The sequence below is a fragment of the Lactuca serriola genome, chromosome 5, assembly GCF_051521515.1.
Source record: "Lactuca serriola cultivar US96UC23 chromosome 5, Lser_US96UC23_V15, whole genome shotgun sequence".
NCBI classification, from domain to species: domain Eukaryota; kingdom Viridiplantae; phylum Streptophyta; class Magnoliopsida; order Asterales; family Asteraceae; genus Lactuca; species Lactuca serriola.
Genome location: NC_136412.1, coordinates 296,790,541 through 296,817,972, shown reverse-complemented (window position 1 = coordinate 296,817,972; position 27,432 = coordinate 296,790,541). Strand labels below are relative to the sequence as shown.

At 35.4% G+C, this 27,432-nt stretch overlaps 2 protein-coding genes across 2 annotated transcripts; both read right to left on the bottom strand.

The window, feature by feature from the left end:
• Nucleotides 1-17,326: 17,326 nt before the first annotated feature.
• LOC145054717 (profilin-1) lies at nt 17,327-18,576 on the bottom strand. Its single transcript, XM_079002977.1, has 3 exons — nt 18,290-18,576; nt 17,799-17,936; nt 17,327-17,720 (listed from the first exon to the last, which is right to left on the bottom strand). Exons 1-3 carry the CDS (start codon nt 18,416-18,418, stop codon nt 17,586-17,588), a joined length of 402 nt encoding a protein of 133 aa, XP_078859103.1. The 5' UTR covers nt 18,419-18,576; the 3' UTR covers nt 17,327-17,585.
• A 3,335-nt stretch (nt 18,577-21,911) lies between these two features.
• Nucleotides 21,912-25,365, bottom strand: DER1 (DERLIN-1). The gene is made up of 7 exons (XM_079002976.1): nt 25,208-25,365; nt 23,435-23,570; nt 23,262-23,335; nt 23,088-23,181; nt 22,799-22,927; nt 22,565-22,725; nt 21,912-22,173 (listed from the first exon to the last, which is right to left on the bottom strand). The coding sequence occupies exons 1-7, from the start codon at nt 25,222-25,224 to the stop codon at nt 22,062-22,064; spliced, it is 723 nt and encodes a 240-aa protein (XP_078859102.1). The 5' UTR covers nt 25,225-25,365; the 3' UTR covers nt 21,912-22,061.
• Nucleotides 25,366-27,432: the final 2,067 nt, after the last annotated feature.

Here is a 27,432-nt window from a genome sequence, read left to right as displayed (position 1 = left end):
GGACAGAGACTGTGAACAGAGAATCACAAGTCTCGGCAAGCCTCAATAGATACTGATTTATTTCAGAGACACAGCTTTTTACAAATGTTCTCTCAGTTTCTAGATCGTCTAGATGCTTGTTGGTGTATTGCAACTTTACTGAAAGAACCTTATCCTTTTGTGTCTTTTCTGCCAGTTGATCCATGATATTATTTTCAACAGCAAGGTCTGTTTGAAGCTTTTCAATATTTATAAGGATAGAAGCACTAAGATCAACATTATCCCCTCAGAGATCAGAACGCACACATGAAAGTGCCTCCTTATCAGCTTGTAGAATGAAGCCAAGACCCACAATAACCCTTTTTACGGATTCGGTATTTTCATCAAAAGAGCTTCTACATGCAACCATGAATTTTGTCACTTTGTCATGTAGTTTTTCGACTTTTTCGGTCGTTTTGGAAATGGTTTTATCTAAAGCTTCGATTGCCTTTGTCGATTCTGCAATGACTTTTAGATTTTCCTTGGTTAACATCCCCACTATATCTCTGCTGGATGTCAAAAAGTATTCCCAGTTGGGTGAAGATTTGGAAGATTCCAGGACAGAATCCAGCTTTGCATTGATGTATCATCTTCATCACAATTTAGATCAATGGTAAAGAGACTGAAAACAAAATCTATAACATTCTCCTGATCATTGCCAAAAAGGATGTCTGGATCATCATCATGTAATGGAGAAGCTGTAGAGGTTCCTAGACCTATAGTTACACCCATGTTGACATCAGCCCCCGTATCAGATACGTTGGCGTGAATGCCGAAAGTATGTACCTCCTCCGAAACGGACTTGTTGATAGTGAATTATGGTGTACTGGTGACTGTTGTTGTAGTAGTAGGGGTTGAATATGTAAAGAAAGGGGTGGAGAGTGGAATGGAAATCTGTGGAAGAGAAAATCCAACAGAAAACTTCAGTGGTAATGGAGGGATGGAAGTGATCGGAATAGTTATGGTGATGGGAGAGGATAGTGGAGTGGGAATCTGAAAGTTGTCTGTAAAATGAACAGAATAAGGAGTGGAAGTGGATACCTTCAGAATTGAATCAGTAGGCACGAGTTCTGAAGTTGCAATAGTATCCTCAACTTCATTCTGAACTGTGGGGTTCCCTCGAATGTTCGAAATTGTTTGAGATTCTGAATCCTCCTGAGCAACTGAAGATGCAGATCTCGGTTTTCTAGCCTGCTTCTTGACCTTCTTCGGAGTTTTCACTACTTCAGAAAGATCATCTTTCACTTTTTGCTTGCCTCGCCTCTTTGTTTGTTTCCTTCCTCCATGACCTTTCACAATTCCTTTGTCATAGGTCGAACACCAGATGTAGGCAGCTTGTGATATTCATTCACAATCGCATTGTCTGAGGGAACTTTTACCAACATTGCTTCTGGAATAGAACCAACAAAGCTGAACTTGCTCGGATCAAAGATCATAAAAGTGGATGTTTGAAGAATCGGAATGGCAAAAATTATCGAATCATCCATATGTGGAACCTTCAAGTGGTTTAAGGCTCGTTTGACCACAATAGACTAAAAGCGAGCATAGGAGATCTCAGTATGAAGGGTGGTGGAGACTGTGCTTTGGATCAACTGAGTCCATAAGATAGAACCAAAATCGAGATTCAATCCATGGTAGAGGCGATAGAGAATAGTATAGAACACCCTGCTTGCATTGTTAGAGCCTGCCATTCTTTATGAGAAGCTCTTGAACAGAAGAGTGAACAACCCATTCCACATTGGAGGAAGAAAGGGCATCCTGAACTTTGACAATAGTGATATATCTATAATGTATCCCATCTGGTAAAACATATCGATGAGAGCAGAAGTTGAAATCGATTTTGGATCCACGAGTCCTTCAGATGAAGCGAACCCTAAAATTCTGCAGAAATGAGATTTGGAGATTGAGGTCTTGTGAGAAGCTACCTCGAAGTGAATAACTCCCTCAGATTGACTGTAGTAGGTAGAAGAATAAGCCTTAGAGAGATGGATCAAAGGAACTGATTCCGCCATGGTTAATGCTTAAGCCAGTGGCGAGAATCGTAAGCATTCGATCATGGGCCTTAAGGATTCATTGTAGCGAGATGAGTCAAGTTTAAGAATGATATTCTGGTTTGGCTTGACAATGAGCACGATGACTGATGTAGATTGGTCAGCGAATGAAGTAGTTTAAGATGATTCAACCATTGTTGCTTTGAGGAAGACGATGAACAGTAGAGAGAGAAAAAGGTTTTTGCCTTGAAAGTTTTGAATACTTTGTGAGCGGTGAAAGAAAACAAACCGTCGAAAACCCTTTTATACATCAGTGATAAGTGGTGAGAGAAACCCGCCATTCCATATTCCCATATCCTGGTAAATCAACCTTGAAAGTCGTGACAGTTGTATATGTTAGACGTCATTGTAACTGACACGCGTGATGTCAGGGAATTCAAAACACGCGCCTGTTTTGAAATCTTATCTCCAAGAAACCGTCACTTCGGTATTGACGCATTCGGAATATTCATCCAATCCACCAGCTTTGTAATAATGACCTGTTCTCAGATTGAAAGTAACCATTCAGAATTAGAACTAGACTTGGAAAAATCACAAGGATTTTTGTGCAAGAGTCTGCCAAAGATAAAGAAAGAAAGAAAATAAAATTTTAGGGAAGTCTATGATGTCAAATAAAATCGACATGAAATTCAGATGGATCTTGGGCAATGATCTCTTCCTTCTGAGTCAATAGAGACTCGAAAGTGCTTATGTGGTTTCTCGTTGAATTAGGATCAACTATTTGTTGACAAATAGTGAAAGGCTTCTTTTAAGTAGGCTATAAAGGTGGATGAGGCTTCAATCAAATTCCGAAACTCAACATAAGTCCGAAGATTTGAGAGAAGTACTTTTCTGACTAGTGTAGCCTCAATAATTGTTGGGGTCGAATTATGTTGTGAGGTGTCAAAGGGTTTTGAGTCTGTCTTAGTGTCGAAATCTGTATTTCAGATTTTCTTGTATATATTTCTGATAGTTTGTTTTGTTTACTTCTTTTTATAGTTTATTTTAGCATATTTCATTCATAATTTAGATAATTTACATGCATATTTTCCTTTTTGTTATTTTATGACTATTTCGGGTACTTTTGAATCTTGTGAGCATGATTATAGGTTTTCGGGTCTAGCAGAGCGGGAGTGTTCGGGACGTATGGAAAGCGATGAGATTTGGTAGACGAAAAAGATGTTAGGCTTGGTGATTGTGGAGATGATGCATGGAGCGAGCTTGATGATTATTGGAAGGCTTGGAGAGAAATAAACTTTAAATTCGCAAGATGCGGGAGTTTATTCAAGCATGCGTAGATTGTTAATCGGGCGAGTGCACGAGCTTTGGAGGATTTGGAGAGGTCAAATTGGGCATAAAATGAAGAAAAACTTGAAGAAAATGGGCTAGGAGGTGATTGGACTCGATCTGAGCTATTGGGATATGCTTTGGAGGCCCAAAAACTCAAAGAAGCCCATGTCAGGCACCACCCGCGCAACCCCCTGCAGGGGTAATTCCGGAGATTCTTCTTTTAAGCTATACGGGGAAGGTTGGTGTGCCACTTTTCTATACTCTTGTACATCCGATTTTTGGAGATTCTCTCTGGAGTTTTGAAGACTTTTGAAGGCCAAGAACATCATCTTTTTACCTCTTGATTCTTGCTTCATGTTTGGTACAATCTTCCCTAACTTTGTTTCTTTGAGTTTAGCCATGCTTGGCTAAACTAATCTTGGTTGACTTTTTGTTGAATCCTTTGAACTTTTGTTGAATGTTGAAGAATCCATGAACTTGTTCTTAAATCTTTATGGAAATTTTTTGTGTTTTATCATATTATCACTACTAGTATGTTTTTATTCATGAGTTTAAATGTGTTTGTGGTGATTAGTTGGCTAATTTCTTGATTAAGTAAAGGATCCTCAAATTAGTAAGCAACAAATGATTTTTGTGTTGTTTTTGCTTCACACAATCTTAAAAACATTTCCTCCAACATGGTGGTGAAAGCATTTGACCCCTCTTGGATTTGGTGACTTTTTGGTTCTTAATGCTAGTAGACTTTCACTAATTACATGCTTAATGGAAATTGTGACTTTGACTAAGGAAATTGTTATGAGCTTCTCTAACCATTTTAACAACTAAGAAAAGTCTAGGTAATCTCAAGCTTCTTGGGTTACTATAGCCAAATTGAGAATTTAAAACAAGTATTGCAGCATTGGATTCTAATGATATGTTCATCAAAAGTCAATGTGAGGAAACCTTAAGTCAACCATCATTCTCTTATTGATTTTACATCAAACTCCTATTTTTGTTGAAATTGTTTTTTAAATCTTAGTTTAATTCTAGTTTATTTCAAGTATTTCAAAAGACCAAACTCCCCCCCCCCCCCCCAATTTTATTTTTATTGTCATTTTACAAGTATTTTTACAAAGAGATTTTTTATAGAGTTATAAATTGAACCAATCTCCGTGGATTCGATCCCTTTACCACTATACACTATTTTAGTGTATGATATTCAGGGTTATTAATTTTGTTGGCCTCGACAACCACCAAATTTTTGGCGTCGTTCTCGGGGATTGGTTTATTTTTTATCAGTTTGTTTCTCTATGCCCAGATCTCATTGTATAGGTACTCTAATCTACAATCCCGAATTTGAAAAAAAAACAAAAAAAAGAAGTATGGCTTGAAAATGAACACTCCTTGCATTGAAGATCAACTTTCTGAGCTAGCTTAGTTAGTTATGATGACTGAAAGTGACCAAAGTGTGCAGCCCATGCGTATTCTTTGCTATTTTTGCGCCCAAAATGGACATCATTCCGACATGTGTCCATATTTACAAGGAGAATGGGAAGAAGTGCAAGAGAAGGGAATCTACTACTAGTCAAACCAATGGAGTTATTATCAGCCTCAACATGATCAATGGTGGGACAACAACCAAGTTTGGGGAAATAACCATTACCAAAACTCACACCAAACATGGGAAAATTACCAATACAAACCAACTCCATTGTTCCAAGAACCCTATCCTTACCCTCCTCAACAAACTGAAACGCTAAGCATGTCCTTAGAGGACATTGTGAAAAACATTGTCACTTCTACCCAAATTTTCCAGGAAACAACTCAAGCTAGCCTCAAAAGCTTAGAGCAACAAATAACACAAATTGCTCGATCATTGAGTATAGTGGAAGCTCAACACAAATTACCATCTAAAGAGAGCCCATGTCATAACGCATTTGTCATTCCTTTGAAAGATGAGAAAACATTTGATGGCCCAAGAGTGTTATATGAAGAAGAGGAAGAAGAAGTAGAAGTGGAAGAAGTTGTCAAAGAGGAAGAAGAAATTAAGAATGTTGTCAATGAAATTGTAAAGGAAGTAATAGGGGTTAATGAAAGAGAGATTAAGCCACCCATTACCAATGATAAACTAACTCTAGTCGTAGAACAACCACAAGATCCGGAAACGATAAATCTGTCGGACCCTTCAAAGAATACCTATCCCGAGAAAGAAGACGCCCAATCGGTCACTTACTCAACCACCATGTCAAAGAGGGAAGAGTTGGTCACCTTACTGAATAAGTACAAGAAAGAATATGGTTGGATGATTGCTATTATCAAAGGTCTAAGTCCAGTATGGTTCTCCCGTAAAAATAAAGTCAAATACAAGAAAACAGTCCCAATGGAGGTGTGGAAATTAAAAAATGTAGACACGGGGAAAATTTTGCAAGGTTAATGGACACGATTGAAGTCATTCAATGAAGGTTTTGATTCAAATGTCCAAGATGTCATCCATTTGGATGCCCCAAAGTGTTAAAGTGAAGTTTGGAGGCGTCACGCCAAAGACGTTAAAGAAGAGCATTTTTTGAAAGCATTGTGTTTTTGTGTTTTTAATTTGAATAAATGAGTTTTGAAGATGTTTTTGGGATTCAAAAGAGTTGTTATTGAAGAAATCAAGAGTTTCTAGGTGTTTGGGGCCTTCCAAATCAAGAACGGGTGAGAAACGAAGAAAAATGAAGTGAAAATGAAGATCAGGATCAGCGGGTTGCGCAACCCGCGTGCTGTTGCGCGGGTGGGTTACGCGGCCAGGTGCGACGAAGCGACATTGGCCCAAGACTTAACTGCAAGGTCTGCGTGACCCGCGTGCTACTCTGTGCGACCTGCGCACTGTGTTGGGCAATTTGGACTATTTTTGGCTATTATTTGACTAGGTGTTGACCAAAGGTTTTAGTGAGTTGAACTTTTGACTTTTCTTGACCAACATTGACCGAAATTGACCCTTGTTGACCCATAGAGTAAAATTTTCAGCTTCCCTTCTTCTTTATTTAACCATCTTGACCTCCCACTCCATTCCTCTCAAGCATGTAACCTTCCAGCACCCACCTCACCGGAAAAATCAAGATTGTCGGAGTTCTATCGGTCAGAATTTAACAAAACCACCGCCACAGACACTTTTCGCCTCCCGATCCCCCGATTTAGGTCATTTCTGCCCTTACCTTAAGTATTGAGGACAATGCTTGTTCTTAAGCTTGGGGTGGGGCTTTTCCCTTTTCCTTTTACTTTTTCATGCATTTTTTTAATTAGGTTGCATAACATTTTAGGTTTAAGCTAATTTGCATTCATTTTTTTTTATTTTTATAAAAGCCCAAAAATATTTTATTTTCTTCTTTTCCCTTTTATATTTTTGCATAACATTTAGCTTAGGGCATCAGCATTCATGTATTTTTGTTGTCTGTTTATTCTCACCCCCTTGGATACCATGGAACATGTTCATAGTTATTGTATCATTATTGGTTCAGGATATTGTTGTTATCTCACCCATCGAAACGTGACCATTAGTTGTAGTTTGGGATTTCATACTTGGGATCAGATGCTGGAAGCTTAGAGGGGTAAGTGATCATGGCCAGGTAACTTTCATGAAGAATTATGCATGCGATACTAACAACTATAGGATATACTATAGCAATGGATGTTTTTAGCCTTGCGGTCAATACCGCCGAGAGGATCACACTTGATCACGTTTGAATCATTAGGATGAAGCACTGGTGTTTATCCCCAAGTAGAATCCATATCCGGTCTCTTTACATCACCATATCTTTTTTGCGATTTTTTAGGATTTTAGAGAGTCTTTTAGCCCACATTAGGGCATTTTCTTTATTTATGTAAAATCAAAAGTTTGAAAAGGAGCTCGCATATTTACGCTCCACACATGGTCATTTTCACACTTAGACCATTCGGGTTATAGTATTACCCTTTCGGTTCCACGTACATACTTTTGGGAACCAAATTTTGAGTCAAGAAGTTTTCTTAAAAAACATTTCAATTGTTAGTACGTTGCCTTCAAGTGTTCTTAAAAAAAATGGCAGGCAAATTTCCAGCTGCAACTATCTGAGAAGGGTGACCGGTTCAATTATTGAACAAATTTTCCAACATTTTGGTAACCTGGCGTTTGATACTCATTTATATAGGCTTGTTTTATTGTATATAGATTGATTTGTTTTTTGCAAATTGGTGATGTTAGGGAGACTGTCGAGTCGGATACTACGGGAGGTTTGGGCCAACACTAAGTGAACCGATTCCTACAACGGTGCCCTAGCGATTAAACCCAATTACACATGAGAGAAACTGGCAGACGTGAGATCAGAGTGTACATTTAAAGAAGAGCTCCACCCGAGCCCATCCAACTGCTTTCTCCCTACTACAGATGTTCTTTATTGTATGCATGTTCCATTGAGGCTGCGACTGCTCATCCCTCCTTACTCACCTAAAGGAGTTGTCCTGGCTGTGGTTTATGGTCTCATTGTCATCGGATGAAAAAGTTGTGAGATAATAGCAAGATTAATTCTGACCATGTTGACTAACGGTGATCAGGTTCCGTGGTTTTATCCATTCTTTTTATTTTCTTAGGATAGTTTATCCCGAGTTCATTTTAATCTTGTCTTACTTGAGGACAAGTAAGGTTTAAGCTTGGGGTGAATTTCATAAAGGCACATTTGTATGTCGAAGCTTAAGATTTTTAACCTTTATGTATTTTTTTGTTAACTTCTGAATTCCTATAAATAGGGATAGGTTCTAGAGTTAGAGTAACTTTTGAGCATTCTATTGTTCTTAATCTATTCGTTCTCTGTAACCTTCAGAAGTATTATTGAGCCATCCGGATCTTATTTCCTCCTTGTGTTCATGATTCAATCTAAACTTCGATTTCATTTCATATACTCGATCTTTAAAAACTACATTTGGTATCAGAGCAGGATTATTATATTTGATTTCTGATTTTCTTGTGTTCTCAAAAGTTTTGTGAATCTCGTCTTAGATTCAAAATATTTCGCACTTTTGATTCTGAAAATCATTTCAGATCATCTGTTTTGTTAAATCGAGTGTTCGGTGATTGGTTTCTGAAAGATCTACTCCTTAAATTTCTCTTCCTTAAGCTTTCCCTCAATTATGTTTGTATGTTAATGGCGAACTTCAACATGAACATGACGAATGGATTTTCCTACCCCTTTGGTTCTTCAACCAAAATTCCTATGTTGATCCCTGAGTACTATGATCAATGGACTGATAGGATGGAAAATATTTTAACTGGGATCGATGAAGATCTATTGTGGTGTATTAAGAGTGGAAACTTTCATCCTTCGATGCTTACTGAAATCGGAAATGCTGGTTCATCTGCTGATGTTGCTACTCAAACTGAAAAATACAAATCAAATAACAAACATTGTACACATGAACTACGTACAGCTCTTCCACCTATGGTGTACAACTATGTTCGTGCATGCAAAACAGCTAAAGAGATTTGGTATACTTTGAAAGATAAGTATCAAGGGAGCGAGAAGACGAAGAAAAGTTATGTTAAGCAGTGTCTGCGTGAACTAGGAGAGAATTCAAACAAACATCAAGGTGAGAATATTGAACTCTACTATGATCGTATGAATGAATTAATCTTCAAATGCAGTCGATATGGAGTCAATCGTACAACTCTTGAATTCAACTTGACTTTTTTGATGGGGCTTCGTAAAGAGTGGCGTAATATCAGTCGGATGATTAAGATACAACAAAGTTTTGATAACTTTTCTCTTGGTGATCTCTATAATGTTTCAAAGGCTCATGAAAGCGAGATCAATGAAATTGCTGAAGAAACAAAAATGAGTTTGGGTGGTCCTTTAGCATTGATGTCGAAGGTGACGGCTAGAGAAGTTGAGGTCGAGTCTGTTGAGAAGGATGAATCCGAAGATGAAGGTCTGATTATTAATTCTGATGATGAAGCGGTGGCTTTTTACTCAAACAACAAAGTAAAGAAATTTTTCAAGAAGCCATTCATTTCGAAGTTCAAAGGAAAAATTGATTGTAAGGGAAACTCAACAAATACGAAAGGTATGAGAGAGGACACAAAGTTGGAGATAAAAGATAACAAGTCTGAGGTTGTGAAGCCAAAGAAGAAGCTGAAAGGGGACTCTGGTTTCGATTGTCATTACTATAATGGTGCAAACCATATGGAAAGTGATTGCAAGTTAAAGAAGAGAGAAGATAAGAAAGAAAGAGTGAAGGATGAGGTGTATTATACTAAGAGGCTAGAAGAGGTCGGAGCTAAGACAAAAGGGAGGTCTTTGGTAGCAAGAGGTAATAGCGATGGGGATAGAACATATCAAATCTAGTCATCTGGATCAAATGATGAGGACATGCGAAACCCCACACATGGAGCTATGTTTGTTGAGTATGAGGAGGAAAGCGAGGAAGAAGAGAAGGTGACTGGCAAATGCTTCGTTACTACTGGTGCCGACAAGTCTCCAATAACTTCGACGGTACGTGCTCTTCTTAAATCCTTTGAAATTCCTTTTAGTTCATATGATCCTATTTTATCTTAATTCAATAATACTCTATCTTTCTTTAATGACATGCTTATTTCTGTTAGTAGCGACACAAAAAAATCAAAATCTTTACTACTAGAACCTCAGAACAGATGAGTCGAAGCGCAGTAGAGTAGATAATTTGGAATTGGAACTTAAAAATGTTATTTGTGATAGGGATGGTTTAAGAATAGACAATTGTATTTTGCTTAAACAAAGAAACATATATTGTAATTCAACTAAGAGACTATATGCCAAATCAAGTGCATTACATCATCCATCGGATATAAGTAAAGAACAAAATAGGAAGCTTTTACCTTTCCTGACTTTCGAAAGGGACAAGATAGATTCGACTACCTATCCCTGTGAGAAAAAGATTTATGAGTTTGACAAGGTTCCTAATGGCTCATATGCATATGTTATTGTTAAGCTAGATGAATGTTTATATGCAAACGATCTGGTTAATATTGTGAATAAGAACTTAACCAAAAACGAACAAGTGAAAATTTTGCAAAAGACTGAGCGTTCGACATCTGACTCTCGAAACAATTTTGCTGATATCAAAGATGATTCTGACATTATCAGTGAAATTGGGGAAGAGGAAGTTGTTGATTGTTCTCAGCTTTTTGTCATTAATGTCACTTTAATGGCTAAGGGTAAAGAAATTTGTGATGATTCTTTGGTTAAAGTTGACTCTAACCAACCCTCAACATTGAAAGTTTGTGACATTGATCATGTGACTGTCGAAGATAGTCAAACCGATAGTGATGATGAAGAAGTTTCAAATGAAACAATAATTCCCAAAATGGTTGTTGATCAGGTGTATGAGGAAACAGAGAAGTTCGACAAGGTGATGAAGGAAAAAGGTCCTCATTAACTCAAATTGAACTCTATTGTTTATCCTAACTTGAAATGCACAGATGATGTTGTCTTTCCAAATCAAGTGTTTGTTACCTTAAGAAATGGTGACAATGATAAACCGGAGATCAACAAAATTGTTGTTGAGGACAACAAATCAGTTTCGAAAGATGGGTTTTTCTCAACTCAAATTACTGTCGAAAACAATCTTAACAAAAACTCATCCACTTTTCAAAGGCAAAAACCAAAAAGAGTTTGGGAAGTTAAGAAAGATAAAGTAAATGATGATAAATCTTCAAATGAATCGGTTTCTCAAAACACAAAAGCTCAAATGTTTATGAAGAAATTGAAAAGATTTCAAAATATGAAGGAATTTTGATGACTAAAACAAGGAAAATGGTTTATTGGCAAAATGTTGAGTCTCGTAAGAAACAAAAAGTTTTGTTAACAAAATCGTCTGAACAGACAAAGACCGAACAAGTTAATACTTCTTCTGAAAAAATGTCTTTTGTTCAAAACAAACCCGCTCAAAAACAAAATGATTCCAAAGTTCAAAAGCCAAGTCAAAAACCTAATGTTCAAAAATCAACAAATGAGAATTTTGTTAAAAACCAACAACGAAAGAATTTTGTTCCTATAAACAAAATACAAGGTTTTCACAAAATAATTTTCAAAAAAATGATTTTCAACAAAATAAACAAAGAATTTTCCCTCAAGTTCAAAATCAAAGAAGGTTTTCAAATGAACAAGTTTTTAATCGGACAAATGTCGGCTACAATATATGTTTTCAAAATCGTGACCAACCACATGTGAAATCAATGTTTTCAAAACGACACTTCAATAAGCTGGAAGTCAATGTAAAAAGAAATGAACCATTCAAACCCACTTAACCATAATTTTCCAACCATGTTTCGAAGCAGCAAGTTAAAGCTTCGTTTGTCAAAGGGAAATCTGATGAGAAGAATATTAATCATTGACTCGAAGGCAAAGGAAAGCGTTATCAATCTGAGAAGTTTTCTCAAGAGGAAATTTGGTATGCTTATGAAAGCTAATTAAATGAATCTCAAACTGGTAGCTCTTCATCAATAGAATCGAACCCATCTATTCAAAAGTGAAAGTTGTTCCAAATGTGAAAGTTGAGTCACAACGAACTATCGATGGCAAAGGGAAAGTCAGTATCAAATCTAAACCATTGAATGTTTTCATTTCGATACCTAAGTCTATGGAAGTTTGAAATCTAAAGTTCGTAATTAGGTTTTAGGATATTCATTTCATAATGCATTAAGATCTAATAACCAAGGACCCAAAAAGCCTTGGGGACCTAAATTCTTTAATTGATTGTAGGTGTTAAGTGACGAGTAATACAATGAACATTGGTACATCGATAGTGGTTGCTCTCGTCACATGATAGGTCGAAAGGAAAATTTATGTGATAATCGAAGCCTATAAAATGTTGGTGTAGTGAAGTTTAGGAATAACAATAAATGCAAAATTAAAGGATATGGCAAAGTAAAAAAATGGAAAATTCACTGTTAATCGAGTGGCATATGTCGAAGGTCTACAACACAACTTGATAAGTGTCTCACAACTTGTTATGGGTACTAGCAATCAAGTAGTATGCGATGAGGAAGGAAGTGTCATTTCAAATAAAGAAACCAAAGAAGTTTTGCTCAAGTAAAAAAGGAAAAGTGATATGTTCACCCGTGATATCAAACTGATTGTTAGTGATCCCTCTGTATGTCTACTTTCGAAGGCGTCGTCTGATCTAACTTGGTTGTGGCATCGAAGATTGTCTCATCTGAATTTCAAAAATCTGAACAAATTGGTAGTAAATGATCTTGTTTGAGGCTGACCTGTTTTAAAATTTGATAACGATTCATTATGTGTAGCATGTGAACAGGGCAAGAAACATCGACAGACTCATCCAATTACTATTGATTCAAATATCATTGAATCATTGAAACTTCTTCACATTGATCTTTGTGCTCCTTCTACTATTGAAACTCTAAAAAAGATGAGGTACATATTGGTCATTGTCGATGACTTTTCAAGGTTTACTTGGGTTTACTTTCTTTGACAGAAGTCTGAGACAACACAAGTAATGATTGAATTCATAAAGCACAATGAACTTAGTTTGAGGAAGAAACACAAACAACCAATTAATAAGGTGATATGCCATTTAAGTTTTGTTGCAAAACACAGACTACCAAAAATCCTTAAATTATCGAAAATAGGAGTCTTATTAAAGACAAGTTAATAAGGTGATAGACCATTTAAAACAAAAGCTGGCATCCTATTTATCAAAAAACTGAAGTAAGAATAGACTCTCCCCAATACTTAACATGAAGACCAGACTGAAATAACAAAGATCTAAAAACACAATGAACGTGTCTATGTTTTCTTTCAACAACACCATTTTGTTGAGGTGTATAAACACAAGAAGTTTTGTGTAAAATACCATTAGTTTAAAAAAGCTTTCATTTGATAATTCAAAATTTCAATCCCATTATCTTACCTAACAGTATTGATACTTGACTCAAACTGATTTAAGAAAATGTTAAAGAAAGAAACAAAACATGTATAAACTTCAATATTATTTTTTAAAAGATAGACTCCTGTGGCCCTTGTTAAATCCTCCATAATAGTCAAGAAAAACATATAGCCTTCTATAGTAGTCACTTTATATGGTCCACAAACATACAGATGAATCAATTCACCTAACTTAGAGGACGTACGAGTAATAAAAGGAAAATATTCACGATTCTTCTCAGCCTTGTGACATACATCACAAGTTGGAAGAGAATCATTATCAAAAAATAGTTTTTCTTTTAAAGAATTTAAAGCTTGATCTGCAGGATGAGCTAACCCACTATGCCAAGTAAGTTTAGAAACACATCACTTAGCAAGATTGACTTTACAAGAGTTACCTGAAGGAAAAGATACATGGGAGTATAAACCCCCAGACTCCCTACCATTCTCCACCATCTCCTTTGAATGTAAAGACTAAATTTTACTATCATGTTCATTAAAAATAACTTCCCATTTTGTGTCTTTGCACAATTTATATACATAAAGTAGGTTAACATTAAATTCAGGAACAACAAAGACATCAAAAAGTGTTAAGTTTTCTGAAAAATGAAGATTTCCAATTCTATCAATTTTAGTAAACAAACCATTAGGGTGATTAACAAGGTTACAAGGAGATTCAATTTAGACACATCTATAGTATCATGGAGGAGTGACTCAGATGAAATTATATGTTGATTTGCACCCGAGTCAACAATCCTCTTTAATTTGATGGTTAACGGTAGAATTATAAGACCTAAAAAGAGGAATACCTGCCATATTTGCACCGGTAGGGGTATCATTAGTGAAAAAAGGCTTCTCATTTATGACACTCAAGAACTTAATGTATTGCTCACTTCTAAGATAATTAGCATCACCACTTGCAGTGGAATTAGTGATAACACTAGAAGAACCACTAAAAGAGACAAATGAAGAATTCATGGAAAAATACCTATTCTAATAGTTTTTGACTATTATTATTGAATTCACTTATTGGTTTGAAATATTTAGGATAATATATCAACTTATAACATTTTTCAGTTAGGTGTCCCTTAAGACCATAATGCTTAAAATGTAAATTTTGATTTTTACCTTTATTTGAATTAGAATTTTGATTTCTCCTATCATTGACCCTACTATTAAAAGCATAAGTCTGAGTTTTAGAGACACTAGATGAAGAAGAAAGAGATCCATTCTTCTGATGTGATTCGGACATTGATACAATAGAAAGAACAAAGTTTACATTTAGGATAGGATCCATCAGAAGAATATGACTCTAAACATGATTAACATAATCATCAAGGCCACTCAAAAATTGCATCAATTTCATAAGTTTTACATGATCGTTATATCTGACAGTAGCCTCACAAGTACATTCAATCAAATTAGTAAGACCATCAAACTCTTTCCAAAGAGTATCTAATTCATTAAAGTATTCAGAAAGAGGACATCCATTTTAGCTAAAAGAATTAATACGCTGATGAATGTTAAAGACAACAGACCCATCAACCTTATTATATGTTTCAAAAAGTTCATTCCAAATTTCTTGAGTAGACTCACAATAAGCATGACCAGAGTAAATTGACTCAGACAAAGAACCAAGAATCCAAGAACATACCACAACATTAGCATGTTCCCATTTTAGAGTTTTAAGTTCATTGGAATCCTTTTTAACAGTACCATCCACAAAGCCAAGTTTATTCCTAGCCTTAAGGCTTCTAGTCATAGAACTACGCCAAACACGGAAGTTTTCGATCCAAGTTAGTTTTAAATTTATAATAGTAGTTACAGTATTATTTGACGGATATATGTATAAAGGATCATTATAATTGCCACAATCACCTTTAGTTCGACTATCAAATTCACCAGTTAGTGTTAGTCCAACCATTTTGCACAAAAAAAACAACATATAGCAGAAAAAGAAAGCAAGCCAAGCACGAAAAGTAAACACACAAGAAAACCACAGACAAATATCATCCTTATGTGTCCATATGGTTACCACAGTATGTCGAGGCCCAAGACAAGAGTCACAGAGTGGAAAAAACAATAAAGAAATAATTTAAACAATAACTGGTGTACTTAAGACAACCAATATCTCCCACATCTACACCTAAAGAAGGAATAGGGGACAAGAAACCCTGACTGGGTAGAGGAGCATAGCAGAAGACCGATCGACTCCCTTAATCTGTTCCCTACTAGATTTTATTGGTGATGAACTCCGACCTCTAGAGAGTTATTTTAGATTTTAAAGGGATTGGCCGATCAATAACAAATTACTTAACTCCACACCACGATCCAGGTCAGGAAACACAGATCCACAAAAGGAAAGCGTATCACCAAGTCTACAAAGATTAAACAAAACCTCGTAGTACCAAAATGTTTAAAAAAAAGATATCAATTCGATTTAGGGATAATAAACACTGAAAACCCTAGATCGAAACAAGAAACCTAGATGTTCACAGACGAAGTCAATGAACTAGATATTTCAACATGAAATCTCTAAGTTAACCGATCTATGAAGATTTACTAGGATCTAAACACAAACAAAGGAGATAAACAAGGATCTAACAAGGAAAAGAGAAAATGAAAATACCTTTCGAGTCAGACAAGTAATCATAACACCGTTGATAGTCGGAGAACACGATCAGAGCATTATCGCTCTGATACCATGTGAAAAAACTAAAGAAACGGATATTCCCAACATCAAGGTTTCTTATATCATTTAAGGATTAAGAAACAAAAGGTTTTCATGAACTTATAACATAAAACTCACTACACAAAACCTAATCTACTCTCAGAACAATGTAAAACCCTAATCTAGAGACCAAGAGAATGAGAGAACAACTCGTAGAAGAGTAAGATGAAGATGACTCGGATGAACAATCTATCACAGCTGCAAAGATTAAGTACACCAAGTCAACAACCCGACCCAAATAGAAAATATATGAGTGTTTTACAGCTCAACTTTATATTTAGTGCTCCGTAGTCCACAAGTTTCTCCATATTACAATATTCAACCTTCAAGACAAATATTTAACAAAGCAAGTACAAAATACATTTACCATTCTAACCCTGCAAAATAAATAAATAAATACAACAACCAAAACATATAAATGTTAAGTTTAAATCAATTTGAACACGGATATTTTCAACACAAAATACTCTTATCCTTTGAACATGTTTTTTTTTGTTTACATGCAAAGCAACAAGGGTCGAACCCTGGTTTGAGCTCATATGAATGTATGGTTCAAGCTCATGTAAACTCCAAAAAGTTTTTGGGGTGGGAAAACCAATATCCATTAAAGGGTCATAGTTAGCCATCATTATCAAAGTAACAATCAACACACTACACATAAGAAGAACCTAATCTAAGCGATATGTATATTTCCTAACATTAAAAGGCATATTTATCATTTGTTTTGCATGAATTTTCATTATTTTTATGATGATACCAAATTGCACAAAAGTTATTATATTTCATTTTTTTTCCATTTTGACACCTAAATTGTGATGTCACCAAATAGTGACGCATCAACATGTCACATCATCAAAGAATGTCAGGTCAGTTGGCAATCGGGTGACTATGTACATTATCAATTTTGAAACAAATTGAAAAAATCAGCAACTTAATTGAAAAAAAAAATACACGGTAATGGCAAAATAGAATAAATGAAAACATGGTGACTTTTATGCAATTTATACTTTTTTCAGAAGGAATCTTATATTTTTTCGTTAGAACTATATGTTTCAATCCTTTAACCTAAAATGTTGTGTTTGCTAATTTTTTTTCCCAGTTTAACAAAGGTTTCAATGGCATGTAATTTTGTTGCAAAAAATTGGTTTTTTTGACATGTTTTCTTAATGGCGAACATCTCCAACTTCTCCATCATAGACACATCATAATACTATGTCAAAAAGCTTGGTGTTGCATGTAGTTTTAGACTCCGTAAAATAATATATAAGCATTATATGTAAATAACATTAATATGGAATGACATCAACATCTAACATTGCAAGAACACCTAGCATCACAAGCATATCTAGCATCAAAACCACACCCAAACACATATATTCATCCACTCCTAAACTACGTCTAAATAGCCTTCTTTTCCATATGGAGTAACATGTTATTCAACCTTTTCGAGTCATTGCAAAGATACACATACATAATAACATCACATCAAAACTCCAAAAAAAAAAATCATGTATCCCAATTTGTGAAAGAGAGTATAGAGTATAGACACAAAACATATATTGTATATATATAAGTACTTGAATAACAAGAAGACCTTTGTGGGCACTACAAACCCTGGTCCAACAGATAATCACCCAACCTCTCAACAACCATGTTGCATTGACCAGGTGCGACTGGCTCATCATACAGCCCAAACACCATGGCTCGAGTTGTTTTCTTCACACATATCCCTCCAGCTCCCTATTAATGCATTGTACTTTGTGTGTAGGAAAGAAGAAATGAAAGTAAGATGCTACTAATGGAAAAAAAGTATGTTACCTTTTTACCACGAATCACAGCTCCAGCCTCTCCTTGGATCACCATGTACTTGGCACCCGCTAGGAATAAACCAGTTGGGGCTAGATGACCTGCTTCATCGAATTCTTTGATGATAGCGTTGATCTCTTCGGATTTATACTGCATAGATTTAGGTAGTGAAGATTACAATGTGAAGTGATGAAATGATTTCTATAATCAGGGGAAAATAAGAGAATTGAAGTTGAAAATACACAGATAATCCGATTATAGTAGCGATTAACTTTTGTATAATGCATTGAATTCTTTTGAACAAATTACAATATAACACGATCAGATCATCTAGAGTACATTCATCATGGAACATAACAAAGGAATTAATTACCAGATTCCTATGACGAATCAGATACAACATTAGTTGAAATCAGCGCCACAAAACGAATTTGTTGCAGAAAATCACGATGATGATTGTAAAACGAGCCCTAAAATGAGGAAATAAGTTTAGAGAGAGAGACCTGGGGGAAGGAAGTGCTCTTAGCCCAGACGGTGCCATCGGTGCCGAAGATGGCAGCGGAAGAGAGATGCTGACCACTGCCGTCGATGTCACACATCAAATGCTCATCAACGTAAGTTTGCCACGACATTTTGAGGCTGTTTTTGTGTGAGATTGATGTGATTGATTCGAATTTGCAACTGTAAATCGGTAGAAAATGTTAGACTTAAAATTGATTTTAGGGTTAATTTGAATAACGAGCGAGCGGTGTTCTCGCCTCTATTTAATCACCTCCATTTCCACCCGCCTTTATTCAAGGACTTCCTTTGTTATTTTAAAATCAAATTACGAGTAAATTACATGAATGGGCCTTATGGTTTGGGGTAATTTGCGCGTTTGGTCCCTAACTTATTTGTTTAACTCGGAAAGTCTCTACTGGTTGTTTTTATTACGCGCTTGGTCCTTACTATTTTTTTTGTTACGCGATTGGTCTCTGTCTTACCTAAAAAGACTATTATTTAAATAGAAAAAAAATTATGTGATAGGTAAGGTAAGGTGAGAGGGTTGGGGTTGAGGTTGAGGTTAGGGTGTGTTTATTTAAATATTTTAAAAAATCAAGTGAAAAAAAGTTTTTTTAGATAAGACAGGGACCAAACGTGTAACAAAAACAAACAGTATGGACCTTCTGAGTTACAAAAATAATTTAGGAACCAAACACGCAAATTACCCTAAACCATAGGGACCATTCATGTAATTTACTCTCAAATTACGGATATACCCATGTTTTCGTATATACAATAAAAAATAACGGAATTTTCAAATTAATACGAGCTAAATAATTATTTTAGATTTAGAGTAAATTACATGAATGGTCCTTGTGGTTTTAAATAATTGTTTTAGATTCAAATTAGTCTGCGTGTGTGTTTTGTCGTCGTGTTATATTGTAAACAGTCCGGAATTTGAAGAACTAGAAACCGATTAAAAAGTGAAGGATGATACATAGTGGTGGATATAAAACGAAAACTAGCAGATACCATCAAAGTTCTAAATAACGTTAACGTGACTTAGCAGTAATATCAAGTTTCAAGCTTTTACTAGCCGTGACGAGCCATTTGTAAGGTGTAACTTAAGGTGATAGTTTATGTATGTGTGTGTGTGTGTGTGTATATATATATATATAACTTAAGACGATATTTTGTTAAAACGTAACATCAAATTCAAGTCATGAAGCCATGAAGAGCTTTTTAGAACCTTAAGTACCATTCTATATAAAAAAAAGATTAAAAAAATATAAAATATATAAAAATATGTATTTTTAGGATATCCGTTGTTTTTTTTTTTTTTTTTTTTTTTTTTTTTGAGAGGGGGGCAAATGAGTTATTTCTCAAAATTAAGAACCTAGTGGGCGTTTTTTAGTAAAATATGGGATGATATTGAGACTCACTTTCAAGTGGGCCCATGCTAGTGGATATGCCCTTGGTTATAGTTGTACCAAACGATAAGCATACAGGTCCTTCTCTTTCAATCCAATTCAAACTGGTCGTTGTATCAAAATGTTATATTAGGATGAGGGAAGGGACCAATTCATACTGATCGTTGTATCAAAACGTTATATTAGGATTAGAGAGTGGTAATACTTTTAGTATTTTGTTATTTTTGTTTTTTGAGTGTTATTTTATTTTTTTCCATTTAACAATTTTAGCATATCTCAGGGAATGGTAACATTTTTAACATTTTATTTTATTTTGGTTTTTTTCTCTAATTTAATTAAATTATTTTATTTTAATACACAAACATATTTTATGCACAAATATTAATCGAATTTTTTTTAAACCACCAACAATTAATATAATATAAATCAATTACATGAAAATAAGTATAATATTTAAGTGTCGGGTCCTTTTGGTTATTTTAAATCAATGCTTGATGCTTAGGACCAAATTTGTAGGGAATTATCAAATGAGGGATAAAACAAATTAATTGAAATCAAACTTTTGAGAATGAAACTATATGTGTAAACATATTTATAGTGAGGGTAGGAATCATTTATTTGGAAATGAAGTTTTGAAATGGGAATGGGTTGCTGATTAAAAAGACGGGAAAATACCGGCAATAATAAAAAAATAGGGGGTATTTTCAAAATTTAGACATGAAAATAGACATTTCCGAGTATAAACATGTATTTCGCGGATGTAGCTCAGCGGAATCTACTGTAGCTCCGCGGAACGGCAAAATCTAAGTTAGTGTATTAAAAAAAATCAAGATCCATTCCGCGGAGCTATAGTGGATTCCGCGGAGCTTAGCGGAGGTAGCTCCGAGGAAAGGATCTTTAGTTTTTTTTATTCAAATCGATTCTTCGGGGTTTATATTCATTCCCCAACTAATTATTTTCAAGAAAAGATTATGATAAGTATGAATTTTTCTTGTTTGAAATGAATGTGAGGTGGAAAAAAAATTGGTCTTTTAATTAGAGATCATTACATAAAAGAATCATTGGAGAAGGTTTTTTTTTCCTAAAGATCCATTCGTCGGAGCTACCTCCGCGGAATCCACTGTAGCTCTGCGGAATGGATCTTAAGTTTTTTTTTTTTTAATTTCCATATTTATTTACGATTTTGCCATTATGCGGAGCTACAGTGGATTTCGTGGAGCTACCTCCGCGGAATCCATGTCTATACCCGGAAATTCAATTTTTTGTGTCTATATTTTGAAATTCAACCTCAAATAATGTCTATACCCATTATTTTCCTTAAAAAGACATACACTTGAAAATTGAAAACCAATGAGATGCAGACACTTCTTTCTCTCTCCACTCAACAACGTTAGTTTGTTTCTCTTTCTTCTCGTCACGTACATAGCGAATGAATCCTAGCGACCTCCCTAGCGAATGCTAGGGGGTGGTGTGTGGTACCTTTAGCAACTTTAACGAGTGTGGGTAACGACCCCCACTCCGTCTGATAACTAATTTCTTGAAATGAAAGTAGAACCGACAACTGAATGGAACATAGTCCATCGCATCCTGTTAGTGACCGGGTTTTCCACTTTTCTGGCTTTTCCAAAGTGGTTAAGTTTTGCATATCCATGTATATGTTAGAGATGGTAAGATGATTAGTATGTGGTAGGTAAGTCATATAACTATTTAATAAAGGTTTGAAAAAAAATAAGTAAATTTTTTGTAAGTTTGGATTTAGCTACAAACTTTTTTTTTTTAAATTACAGAAAAACTAATGTATAGAATACAATTGCAAAATCTATATTAGTTCAATCATAATAATCTAATTTTCGAACGATTAATGAGATTGTTTATATATTGCCATATGGGTACATATTAAGCAAACTTTGGACCGATTTGACATGTTTCATTCATGCTTAGAAAAATTAATTTACCACTACACCTATTAGTAGATATGAAAATAGTTGGCAAGTCAAAACAAGTTATAATAAAACGGGAGAACTTTAGTTCATTCTAAAGTGATAGTTGGTTTTATTTTGAGCCCACAACCAAGATTTGACATGTTTCATTCAAAAGTTTAGTTCAATCAAAAGTGATGGTTTTATTTTGTAGACCACGTGTAAGTTTTTAAAAACCACCGTGATATTTAACTCAAAATCTGCAACAAAAATGCAAAATGTATAAATCCATATTTTCTTAGTCATCCTCTAAAAGATTTATCAAATGGCTCATTAAGATAACCCAAGATGGCGAAAGTAACTACTTTTTCTTACTGCAATCTAACATCCAAACATGTTCAGATAAATTGTTTTCAATATCAAAAAAAAAAAAAAACAAAAAATCAGCCACCAACACGATAAGATCTTCCCCTAAAGGCACCACCAGTATTTCCAGCAGGCTGCGTTTGGGTATACACCGGAGCTCCAATCTTGTACTTTGCAACCATTTTACGTCTTTATCAAGTAACAAGTCAAGAAATTTCAAAAAAAAAAAAGTATTCTTTTCAATAGGACAAAATGTTGCAATCTTCATCGCAATTTTTTAATTAGAAAAATGAGGGCATTCACGTCTTTTTGTACAGAAGAGATATAGAGCTAGAAAGCTAGTCTCTGTCCCACCTTTTTGGGTGGCACAAAAGCTGCAAATTTTGTCCCACTCAATCCTAGTCCAATACAGGTCAAACGCAGTATGTGAGTAGAACAAAAAAAAAAGATGCAACCACCAATCTTGGGCTAGTCTTTTTATGTGGGACAAAAGTTTCATTTTTTTATCTCATTGACATCAGTATCAAGACCAAACACAAACACAGTACAACCTAATCTGTCAGACAAGCAAAAAGGATACAACCACATTGGTGTCCGCAAAATGTTTCTTCCACTGGCCAAAGGATGAAGGACCGTCAAGAAGTAATATAGATGACCAGCTAAGATACCACATAGATCAGGGGCAATAGGCGAACCAAATATAACATCTAAAGCAAGCATCGCCCATGGCAAATAGAATGCCTGAAAGTTAACCAAACAATTCATAAGGGTAAATTTGTCAAACAAAATAAAGGTCAACAGAAGGAAGTGGTACCTTAAGCTGTACAAGCCCATAGATGTTTATATTGGCATTTGGAAATTCTCGGCTCCACACATAAAGAAGCATAAATACCAAAGATACCCCCAAAAAGTATGACTCAAAGAAAGGAATGGCGGCTAGTACCTAGTCATCCAAATAGCAATGTACTTTCATTGATTTGTTTTCCATTTCTTTCTATTACATCTACCAAATTATATCAATTTTTTCAAAGTACAATAAAAAAAAAAGTGAAATATTTTGAAGAGTTGTTTTATGAATTATAAATTATAATAGAGCATCTCACCAAAAGTGTTGAAGATCCAAATATCATCATCCACAAGAAGTCTGCTGTGCGTCTATTAAATGGTCCATTCTCTAGTTGAACTCCATATCTTAATCTGACAAAATTTATAAAGAAATAAAAATTAAAGAAGGTTCATATATAAAATATATGCTAAAAGGTCTTATATATACTTACATCATTAACAAGCGGATTCCAAAATTTATAGAGAAAGGGCCAAGAAAGATGAAATTTGTAAGAAGCCTCCACACCTAAAAGATAAAGGTAGATCATTTAAGGTGGCTTTTTGGATATATAAGATCAAGTGTAATTATTTAAGATGAAGAATTTTGGATGATTATAATGCATACCTGAAGGCGAAAGAAGACTTGTTCATAGATCAATGCGATATAATAAATTGGTAATAGCTTTAATGTAGCTAGTGTTGTAGTCACCAAACACAAGGTACCATAAGCCTTGCTTATAGGTGGGAGTGAATTATAGAATCTGTAAAGAGAAGAAAATAACTAAAAAATCAAAATGATTTTAAAAAGTTATTGCAAAACATAAAAGATGCAATTCCAACACCAAAAATTGGTAATTCACACCATAAAAATTGATGTTCCTTAACGTATGGAAAGAATCCATCTTTGAATTTCCCCAAGTCAAATCTAGTTGTTTTTTGGGTCAAAACAATCACACATCAATTTGGAAAAATTCATGACATAGTTAGCAATTTACTTGATTTTATTCTAGAAGTAATCTGTAATTTCATCTCCAGCTTCTCTCATGTGTCATGATCATAACAAAATTGGACACTTAAGCTTTAGCTATAGTTGGAAATGTTAAGCATATCTGATGTGGTACTTTATCCAAATCTACTCTACAATATTTGAATATAATACATTTTGTTTATTGCCAGGTGGATTTGTAGGGAAAAAAAAAGTTTTATTACATTGTTTTAATGATAAAAAAGGTGATGATATCCACAAACATCCAATGCTGCTAGGAATCATCCAATAAGAATAGACTGTAAACAATGTATACTTCTTATTTTCTTGTGCCATATTTATAAGCTTTAACTATTGTTATTGGGTTACAGACTTATATATTTCTTGTGCAAGTAATAGTTAAAGGAGAGAAAAACCTAACAGCTCTTAAATAATCCAATAAAATTGTTCCTTTTGTATTTATTTGAATACTTAATCTTGATAGACATATCAATTGCAACATTAACTTTGCTAATCTATATATCTGGAAGTATTTTTTCATTAAATGACAGACTTTGGTCTTAGCTATAACCCATTCTTTTCAAGGATTCATCCCTCACCTCTCCACCACAACAATTCAAATAACGAGTGTTGATACCTAATGTGTGACTGTGTGTAGATCAGGAAGTTCTAGTAAAATATGGAAACCCAATATTTTATTAAAAAAAAAAAAAAAAAGGCAACTTAGAAAGCATAGCTGCATAAACTGAACATATCTTCCTAATTGGTGCCTCTTTGTTGAATTAACTTCATAAGTAGATAAAAAAAATGTAAGATTGGAGCGCAATTAGACAATCCTCATGTTCTTCCCCTTTGCTACATGCCAATCAGGCCAATTCTGATCCTTTCGAGCCCTAGCTGAGCATACCTAACAATAACAGTAAAACCTAGGCCAAAATTCCATAGACTAATATATGAAATTTTAACAGCAATTAGCCATATAACTTAAACATAACAATGATTAACAGCATGTCATTACTCAAGTTCCAACTCACATACTAAGTCATTGAAATTACAGATCAAATATCTGAACAACAAGCAATTAAAATCGGATAAACCTACAAAATAAAAAAAAAGATCACGCTCTAAATGAGCAAACAAAGTAAAATAAATCGGCTAACAAACTCAAATTAGCATGAATTTCGCACATAAGCGCCCCCAACAACTATCTAATTGGCAGTGTAACCTACATAGCAACTATTTGATCACAAAATCAAATAGACAGCACGCAGACATAATTCGGATCGCTATAGCAAGTGGTTAAGCCTCATTTGAATCGTTGCACAATTTAAATAAGCTAACACTACAAATGAACGAAGATCAAGCAATAGCATAGCACGCGAACGATCGTAAGTGAAAATTTGAGAAAATTACTCTGCTGGAGATGACATTGGAGCAGAAACGACGCAGCGACGGATTATTTCTTGATGAGAAAGAAAGAGACGACTATTGATGCGAGTTTATGAATAACTTCCCATCGGAAGCCGGAAGATAGACAATTTCGTAATCTGGAAGCTTCGCCATGGTATTCGACCCGTTTTCAGTTCGGGTGGTTTCTTATAATCGACTTCTTGACTTAATAACCAAAATAACTCATTTTAATAAAGGAAATCCAGTAATCCAACCATTATAAACCATCTTTTAACAAAAATGATCAATTTTTTTTTTTTTTTTTTTTTTGTAAAGTAACCACATTGTTCCGGAGAGGTCTCCGGAATTCCGGAGTACGATTCCGGACCATGATTCCGGAATACATTTGACTTTTTTTTTCTTTACATGTAAGTATTGTTTTCATAAAATGTAATACATCATTTCGGAATACATTTGTAATACGTGGTTCCAGAGTATGATGTATAAGTTTTGTTTTCATAAAATGTTTAACTTTTGGTTTTATAAAACATAAAATGCAATTAAAACGAACAAGCAACTAATAAATACATAAACTAAATAAAGGAGGTGTGTAGGTCATATTATAAATACGATATTCAAATTATCTTTGTCATTATATCCCAAAATATTTCCGCTAGTCATTTTCTATAACCCATAGCCCATGGACCGGTGGTTTTACCCTTTATAGAAATCGATTTTCCCAATGATCAACGCCTCCAGGAACCAACACAAAAATACCTCACAGTCCCCTCTGTTGACAATCTGTTGTGCGTCTAGGGCCTTTTCGAGGGTCATCTTGAAGCTCTCGGGTAGGATTGAATCAGTTAGTTCGGTACCCCAATAGTTGACTCTCACTAACAGTTTGTGTATGCATACTCTCATACCTATAAACCAACCCTCATTTTCCGAACAGTAGCCGCCCATCCAATGACTATCGTATATAGTCATTTGGAATGTCTTCAAATCTAATGTAACATCCCAAGTTCAGAAGCAAGAAGTTGAAAGGTGCTATATGAAAATAAAGGAAGGGACTCGGCGAGTAGGTCTCTTGGCTCGCCGAGTCGAAGCGAGTGTCGGGCACGTGATTAAGTGGCCTGACTCGCCGAGTCGGTGGCTGGACTCGACGAGTCGGTGCTAGATGAGGAAAAGACCTAATCTTCGGGTTTGCACCCTATTTAAAGGACTTAATGTCCTCCCCTCAACCCCTTTAGCCCCCTTTGAGATCCAGAAACCCTAATTTCATTTGTGAGAAGCCTTGGAAGCAAATTGGTGTGATTTGTGAAGGGATCTTGAAGATCAAGAAGCTTGGATCAAGGAGACTTGAAGAGATCCGGATTATACTTCAATGGGAGGTCATTTTGGAGGTAAGGAATCGTTATCCTTGGCCTTCTCCTTTCTAGTTCCATTTTCATGGAGTTGTAGGGTTTGGTTGGAGAAATATTGATGAGATCTTGGTGCATGAGTTAGATCTGGAGTTGAAACTCCAGATTTGAGTTCTATGTGGATCATTGATGCAAAAAGCCTTTCTGGTTGTTATGCAAAAGCCATTCCCCATGAGTTAAGTTCCTTTCTAGCTTGGTTTTTGGAGTAATGGGGCATGAAGCACGTAAAGGTAGCAACTTTATGTTGCTAATGGACTCTAGAGACCCAGATCTATTGTTTGGAGCAAAGGAGTAGCTCTGAATCTCTCGATTTTGGACATGCACGTATGAACTCGACGAGTCTGGGAGATGACTCAGCGAGTTGGTCCAGGGTTTTAGGCTTGAGTCGCGTAGTAACTCGGCGAGTCACATAGGTGACTTGGCGAGTCCTATGATGATGAGCTTGGACTCGGCGAGTTGAAAAACAACTCGGTGAGTTTGATGAAGATTGTCGTGGAGTCTGCGAGTCTATTCTTGGACTCGGCGAGTCACAAGCAGACATGGGGTGACTCAACGAGTAGAGTCAATCGGAAGTTTGACTTTGACTGAGGACTTTGACTTTGACCTTCAGAGGTATTATGGTAATTTGGATATATATGCCAATGGTTATTGATGGATATAGGTGTTGTAGTTTGAGGCAGTGCTTCGGGATTGTGCTCTCGTGATTCGGTTCGACAGTTGGAAGGTGAGTTATCCTCACTATATCAATAGGGTCTAAGGCACCAAGGCCGACCCTTTTAGTTGTTATCATGGTTACAGTATGCTACATGTGGTTATGATATGTTAGAT